Here is a 7,975-nt window from a genome sequence, read left to right as displayed (position 1 = left end):
TCGCGCATCGCTCCGGGTCCGACGAAGCATGGTCGCCGAAAGAAATTTCGACTCTGTCGTCGTGCTTCGTCGGATTGGACAGTGACCTCACGGTTGACCAAAGCTTACTCACACCAGAGGCGAAGTTACAGATCTTCAGATGCTAATCCCACTTCTTCCGCTCATGTACGTTTACTAGTTGCCGAATCTCCGCGTTGAGATCCCTAATACGGGGATCTCCGGGATCGGCCTGACGAAGGCTGTCGCGCTCATCGGCTAGAACAGCCGCTTCGGCAGGGAAGTTTGGACGTGGGTCCGTTATACATCCTGCCGGTATGAGCTGCAGCAGCAGTGACAGCCCTGCGGAACTTACGGAATGTATGTGTTCTTACTGCCATTGGCTGTGTGCGCTGCTGTGATGGTTGCCGCCCTGTGGTGGTGGCGGGAGGCGTCGCAGTTGGGGTCTGCGACCGAGCAGCGCAACACGGGCCCTCGAAGTTCCTCGTCCAGTCTCGCGTGGTACGCAGAACTGAGCATGCCCTAAAGTGGCACCAGCCAAGGCAGGTGTTGCACTTGACTGGTGTCACATTACGGAATATCATGGTCTGACATACCGTTCAGATTGTAGGAGAAACCAGGAGTTGTTGGCGGCGGCGTGTGGGTGGTGGTGCGGCTGTGTGTGTTCTATGGTCTGTCGTGGCTGTGTTATGGTCTGTGGTGTTATTATGTTGTTGTGCTGTGGTGACTGTGTGAGGCTGCTCTGGTGGACTGAGGTTAGCCGTGGAGGCTGCTCTGTTTGAGCAGCAGGGGGCCACATACGACGTGGTCCACTGCCGATGTGTCCGTAGTCCTGAGCAGACTCTGAGGTGACACCACCCCTCGCAAGCATTGCACTTGACAGAGGTGGAGTTGTGGTGTAGTCGTCTCTGGCATACACAGCAGGTGTAGGTTTCTGGCCCTGGGTTTGACTCGATGCCAGCCCTGAGTTGGAGAAAACGTAGCGAATGTAGCCCTATGGACGAACAACTTCTGAGATACTGCGCCGACCTAAACGGGGTTAGATCGCCGAAACAACAGCCCTTGGTCGGGTAAAACCCGAGTCATTCCGGTACGTAGAACCGGCTGTCGTGGGAATGGCATATGAATATATGAGCGTACACATACATAAGTACTTGTACTTGCTTACGCTACAGTTGTCAATTTGTGGCATAACCGCTATTTACAATCATTGGCATTCATTTAATTTAAAACTCCACAATTTTTTTTGGTTTTTAGTGGCAATTAGTTCAACTTACCACAAATTCACAACTTCAAAGCGCGACCTCCATCTTGACTGAGAGCGCGGTCGCGACTCAATTGATTTCCTTTGGCCTTTTTAAGTTCCGGGTCTCAGACAAACGGAAACGTTAACATCATAATGTTCAGAACACTCACTACATTACCCACAGTCAATTTGTTCCCGAAACCCACTTTCTTCACTTTTATATACACTTTATAGTCACAATTTTTACAAAAATTTTTTTGCAAAATTTTTTCACATCGCATTTCCAGCTCGACGATTTGATTTTCATGGCGGAAATAGGATACATATGTACGTCGTAAAAATTTACGTTCTCTGCTACATTCGCAGTGCTGCCAAGCTGTTGTTGACAACTGATTGGGCGATAAGAAGAAGATTTTGCGCGCCGAAACAACGCCGCTGCTGTCAAATTCCATTCAAGCATCTTTCGCCGTCAGCGTGTTTGGGAAATTGTGTGACAAAAATTAAAATAAGCGGCGATTTGTTTGTTTCGTGATAAATCTGAACTCAAATCATGGATGTAGCAGATGCACAAATCGGACAATTACGTGTAAAAGATGAGGTGGGGTTGCGATGTCAGAAACTTTTTCAGGACTTCTTGGAAGAGTAAGTTCAATGGTGGTTGCATTTGCGTCTAGTTAAAGTGACACGGTTTAATATTAAAAAATATTTAATACAGATTCAAGGAAGATGGCAATATTAAGTATGTGAAACCTGCTGCAGATTTAGAATCGCCGGATCGCTATACATTGGAAGTGTCTTTCGATGATGTCGAGAAGTACAATCAGAATTTGGCTGCCACAATTATTGAAGAATACTTTCGGTATGTTGTGTGTGGAAATGTGCGCAACTTTGATAAGTAGTATGTGTCCCTTTACAGAATATACCCTTTCCTCTGCCAATCGGTTTCTAACTTCGTCAAGGATCGTTGCGGCCTGAAAAATGAGAAAGAATGTTACATATCTTTCACTGATGTGCCTACACGTCACAAAGTGCGCGACTTAACAACCTCCAAGATTGGCACTTTGATCCGCATTTGCGGCCAAGTGGTACGTACACATCCTGTACATCCGGAACTTGTGACCGGTACTTTCATGTGCATAGATTGTCAAACGGAAATTCGAAATGTAGAGCAGCAATTTAAATTCACCAATCCAACTATATGTCGAAATCCTGTTTGTAGTAATCGACGTCGTTTCATGCTGGATGTGGAAAAATCACTTTTTGTTGATTTCCAAAAAATACGCATACAGGAAACACAATCGGAGTTGCCGCGCGGTTGCATACCGAGATCTGTTGAAATTATTTTGCGTTCAGAATTGGTGGAAACTGTGCAAGCGGGAGACCGTTACGATTTTACTGGCACATTGATAGTTGTACCCGATGTAGGTGTATTAAATATGCCCGGCGCTAAAGCTGATATGGGTTCGCGGCATAAACCAGGAGATGGGCCTGAGGGTGTGACTGGTTTAAAGGAATTGGGTACCCGAGAACTTAACTATCGCATGTCATTCTTGGCCTGTAGTGTACAAGCAACAACAGCACGTTTTGGCGGTACTGACCTGCCTATGTCTGAGGTAACTGCGGAGGATATGAAAAAACAAATGACCGATGCTGAATGGAACAAAGTTTATGAAATGTCCAAGGATCGTAATTTGTACAATAATCTTATCACCAGCTTGTTTCCTTCCATCTATGGTAACGATGAGGTCAAACGTGGCGTTTTGCTTCAACTCTTTGGTGGTGTCGGAAAAACTACACATGAAAGTAAGTTCAGATGCATTGCAATTTTGCTGAATGTGACATACTAATAAATATTCACCTTTTTCAGAAACAACTTTGCGTGGTGATATCAACGTTTGCATCGTAGGTGATCCTAGTACTGCCAAATCTCAGTTTCTGCGTCAAGTCGCCGACTTCTCACCGCGCGCAGTTTACACATCCGGCAAGGCTTCTACTGCAGCTGGTCTTACTGCTGCCGTGGTGCGTGATGAGGAGAGTTTCGATTTTGTTATTGAAGCTGGCGCCCTAATGTTGGCTGACAACGGTATCTGCTGCATTGATGAGTTCGACAAAATGGATCCGCGCGATCAAGTCGCCATCCACGAAGCTATGGAACAGCAAACAATTTCTTTGGCAAAAGCTGGTGTGCGTGCCACATTAAATGCGCGCACTTCAATTTTGGCGGCCGCAAATCCCATTAACGGCCGGTATGATCGTACAAAAAGCTTGCAGCAGAACATACAGTTGTCAGCACCTATTATGTCACGTTTCGACTTATTCTTCATACTCGTAGATGAATGCAACGAAGTTGTGGACTATGCCATAGCACGCAAAATTGTCGATCTACATTCGCATATAGAAGAATCCGTTGTATGTGCTTATACGCGCGAAGAAGTATTGCGCTACATCACATTCTCACGCCAATTCAAGCCAATTATTGGCGAAGAAGCGAAGAAGTTGCTCGTTGAGAATTATGGGCACTTGCGACAACGTGACACAGGTGTTGCGGGTCGTAGTACGTGGCGTATAACGGTGCGTCAGTTGGAGTCAATGATTCGACTAAGTGAAGCAATGGCGAAACTTGAATGTATGAATGAAGTACAGGAGCGACACGTAAAAGAAGCTTATCGGTTGCTTAACAAATCAATTATACGAGTCGAACAGACAGACATTCATCTGGACGATGACGAAGGTAATGAAGATGCCTATATTGGCGATGTAGAAATGGAAAATAACGCTGCAGTAGCCAATGGTTCCACTAATATCATTGCCACGGATGGTGCATACGCAGAAGAGGGTGCTGAAGCGGGTGGAAGCGCTTTGCAAAAGAAAAAGCTTACATTGTCATTTGAAGATTATAAAAATCTATCCACTATGCTGGTGCTGCATATGCGTAACGAGGAAGCACGCTGCGAGACAGAAGGAGCCGATACTGGTATGAAGCGCAGTGATGTGGTTACCTGGTATTTAGAGCAAGTAGCCGATCAAATTGAAACAGAAGAGGAGCTTATCTCACGCAAACATTTAATCGAGAAAGTTATTGATCGTTTAATATATCACGATCAAGTGATTATACCTTTGAAGACAACTGAGCTGCGACAGCCCGGCAAGAGTCCGCGGCGCACCGAGGAAGACGCAGAGGAACCGGACGATCCATTGCTGGTCGTGCATCCCAATTACATTGTGGAATGAAGCAGAAGTATTAGGGACCACAAAAGACAAATTTCGCACGCAGTTACATTTTTTCCATATGAACAGTTTTGGTCTAAACTACTAGAATTAAGTTATATGTTATTGAATGCATTTTACTTCGAACTATGCATGTATGTATACATGGGTTCACTGTTGAGTACAAAAAAAAAAGGAAAACATTTTTATAAATCGAGATTTTTTAGTTAGTTCTTACTTCATGCCTAATATGAGAATTGTAAACACTTCAGTAATTACATAGTGGGTTGCTTTTTGGAATAGGGAAGATTTTTTCAACACCTAAACCCAATAGACTGTGAGTCAACTTGGAAATGCAGTCGTACAAACGGAAAACCATGCACGTTGCCAAATCTACCCGAGGAAACTCGTTGCGAGAACCTCCACTTAGCAAAAAACGAGACGCTCTTGAAGGGAAGGTGCTGCTACACCGTTGTGGCAATCCACATTAGACAAATCTCTGGAAGCTTTCTTTTTTCAAGTTTAAAAAGTACAAAAGCCATTACTTGTACTCAATACACGAATTTGATTTTATTTTATCAATTGCTATTAATTACCATATGCTGTAAATACAAAACTTTAATAATTATGTGTATAAATTGTTTTTGAAATGTAAGCAATACGACAGGGGGTATTACATATGTTAATGCTTAAAATTAGTTAATATTTAATATACGCTTATACCAAATACAAATGTGAGATATACCGATTCAGTGCAATGCATGGTGCAAAATCATTCAATCTACTCTTAATTCTCATCATCTTCAATTTTCGGCGCCAAATAGTAGCGTATATGTCCCAATTCAGCGATACGATATTCAACCACTAGTGGCACATCGGCCGACATCGACAGCTGCACTTGATTTGAAAGAGGCGTCGCCTTTGTGAATGCATTTAGGTAGCGGCAAGCAAATGTTAGTACGACAGGCTCTTGCATTTCGATCACGATTGCTTCCTCTTCCTTGTCAACGCTTGAAGTTTGTGCTAATTTCACATTAGCTGAGCCAACATCACCAGACGCTGAGAATTTTACACCTTCTTTGGTGCAGCAAATAACAACCGATTCACTGAATTGCGCCAAGTCACGGCAGATGCGTGCAAATTCCATTGCTGGCATGCGTACAACACATGCATAGTCTGTTTCCGGTATACCCAAATGTTCTTGGTCCAGATTCATCAATTTCATTTCGTAGTCCGACACTTTTTCTTGATTATGCGACTCAAACATAAAAGTTACAGTGTCGGCGTTATCCTGTGCCTTAATTGTCACTGTATCATCATTATTAGCGCACTTCAAAATTTTTGCCATGCTGCCCAGATTCATGCCCATAGAAAGGTTGCGATCACAGCGGAATTTATCGAAGCCATCTGAACGTAGCGTCAGAGAAACCAGCGAAACGTGGGAATTATCCATAGCTTGCAACTAGAATTATAAATTTAAAAATTAGTTTCGACACGGGTGGAAAACTTTATTGAACACTAACCTGTATGCCCGAATCGCTGCAGTCGAAGGTGCCTTCATTCAGCAAGTCTTTGATGGCGTCCAAGATTTTCTTCAAGATAGTTGCATTGTTTAAGCGTGCTTCGAACATCTTGATGTTTATTTGTAGTTCAAAGTTAAAAATCCGTTCAAATTGAAGCAGTTAATTAGATTTCACAAGCACACGACACGATGAATTTTTTTGGAATGATCACTTTTGCAAAATTCCGCTCAAGATGGAAAGGCAAAACGCTTGTTTTGGCGCCAAATGTCAAAAGGGAAGGAATGTCAGCTGGTTTGACATTTAGGGTGACATCTAGTGTGCAATGGGTAAGCAGCTGCAATAGGACTGCCAACACTTTCAATACTCTCATCACAAAAGTCATGGCACAAAAAGGAACGTAAATTAACACCCGATTTACATGATTCAAGCATTAGAACAATTCTTGTTCATTCTCTTTCATGAACCAAAAATACAAAATTACCTAATCAAAGAAGCAAGAAAAAAGTATATTTCTGAGCGTTTTTGCCATCTGCCTAAGAATGAAAACAAAAAAAAAAAAACCAAAAAGGCGCGGTGATTGAGTGCGACTAGATTGGTATGTATTATAAAATATACAAAGTGAAACTTGATGACAATAAACAAAAAAAGTTCATAAAATTTGGTTTTCATGATTGAAAGTGTTTTACAATCGCATATCATTACCACGGGTTGATTTTTCAATTCCAACATACTGGCCACAAATGTGCACCCACTTACATCATTTTGTATGGAAAATCAGGTTATTTACGAGGTTTACGCGATTACGAGGCATTTGCGCGTTTCCATGAATACCCATTGTTTATTATTTAACTTTTATGGCTAGTTACGTTTCATTCTTACCTCGTACATTGTGTTCATTTGCTTTTATGTTTTCGTAGCAAAAGCGAAGTCGTTTGATAAAGTGATGAACTTTGGTTAAATCGATTTCCATACAAAGTTTGACAGTTCATTTGTCAAAATGATAAATTTATCACTTTATCAAGTTTATCAAGAGTTTTGATGAAGACCCCTAATATTTATACTAATGAGGCGCTAACGTCAGTTGCAAGACGAAATTATACAAGGAGGTAGCGGCAGAGCAAATACAACAATCCCATGTACATAGGCGTAGCCAGGTAGGGGCTGGGGTGCTCGAGCCTCCCCCTAACTTTAAAATTTTACTTATATATATATAAAATAGTACCCTGAAATGCCAGCTTAATAGGGTCGAGGCCCCCCCTAAATTTCATTCTGGCTACGCCGATGCCCATGTATTTTGTATTGCGGGTGTTATGCCAAATCTCAATTCACCCCAAAGTTTACATGTATTTTGTTTTTTTCTTTTGATGGGTGTGCTGTAACATCAGTAAAAATAAAAACAAAATACATGTAAGGCGAAGACATCAGCTGATCTAACAACACGGCGGAGTAACAGAGCTGAGCGAGAAATAACATTTCGTATATTTAATGAATGTTAAGCATTTTGAATGATTTACGCAGTGTTGCCAGAGAAATTTCGTTTGGAGCTAAAACGGTCGAAAAAAGCTAAATAATACTAATAGTAGCTAAAATGAAGAGCTACATATTTTTGTTAAGGTTGAGCATTTATTGACGTAAGGTTGTTTTTACATAACATAAAAACAACGAATTTTATAAGATTAAGTGCTGAAAAAATCGTTTAAAACCAAAATAAATATTTGAATATTTTCACAAAATGGCACAAAAATCAGAAAATCGTATATAACATTTTCGGTTTAAATACATTTGTTTGTACAATTCACAAAAAAAATGAAGATTTTCCAATTTCATTACATACTCAAATTCTGTTAGTTGGGCGGTTCTCACGGTCTCACTGTTAATCAGTGGTGAGTACGCGATTATTAACAGCCGTACGCCACCGAGTGGTGTGTACGCGATCTGAACAAGTTGGAACGTAAATCTGCCATTTCGATGACAATGCTGCTTCTCTGTATTTAACGTTCTC

The 7,975-nt window shown here is 41.8% G+C and overlaps 2 protein-coding genes across 2 annotated transcripts; one reads left to right on the top strand and one right to left on the bottom strand.

Annotated features, from left to right (window-relative positions):
- Positions 1 to 1,656: 1,656 nt before the first annotated feature.
- Mcm6 (minichromosome maintenance 6) lies at positions 1,657 to 4,966 on the top strand. Its single transcript, XM_017615769.1, has 4 exons — positions 1,657 to 1,885; positions 1,959 to 2,102; positions 2,160 to 3,046; positions 3,111 to 4,966. Exons 1-4 carry the CDS (start codon positions 1,794 to 1,796, stop codon positions 4,472 to 4,474), a joined length of 2,487 nt encoding a protein of 828 aa, XP_017471258.1. The 5' UTR covers positions 1,657 to 1,793; the 3' UTR covers positions 4,475 to 4,966.
- Positions 4,967 to 4,995: 29 nt separating this feature from the next.
- Positions 4,996 to 6,316, bottom strand: PCNA (Proliferating cell nuclear antigen). The gene is made up of 2 exons (XM_017615772.1): positions 5,974 to 6,316; positions 4,996 to 5,912 (listed from the first exon to the last, which is right to left on the bottom strand). The coding sequence occupies exons 1-2, from the start codon at positions 6,079 to 6,081 to the stop codon at positions 5,238 to 5,240; spliced, it is 783 nt and encodes a 260-aa protein (XP_017471261.1). The 5' UTR covers positions 6,082 to 6,316; the 3' UTR covers positions 4,996 to 5,237.
- Positions 6,317 to 7,975: the final 1,659 nt, after the last annotated feature.

This window comes from Rhagoletis zephyria, unplaced genomic scaffold (genome assembly GCF_001687245.7).
Source record: "Rhagoletis zephyria isolate East Lansing unplaced genomic scaffold, Rhagoletis_zephyria_1.1 Rzeph_scaffold_01067, whole genome shotgun sequence".
In the NCBI taxonomy this organism is placed as follows: domain Eukaryota; kingdom Metazoa; phylum Arthropoda; class Insecta; order Diptera; family Tephritidae; genus Rhagoletis; species Rhagoletis zephyria.
This window is presented reverse-complemented; position numbering and strand designations above follow the sequence as displayed.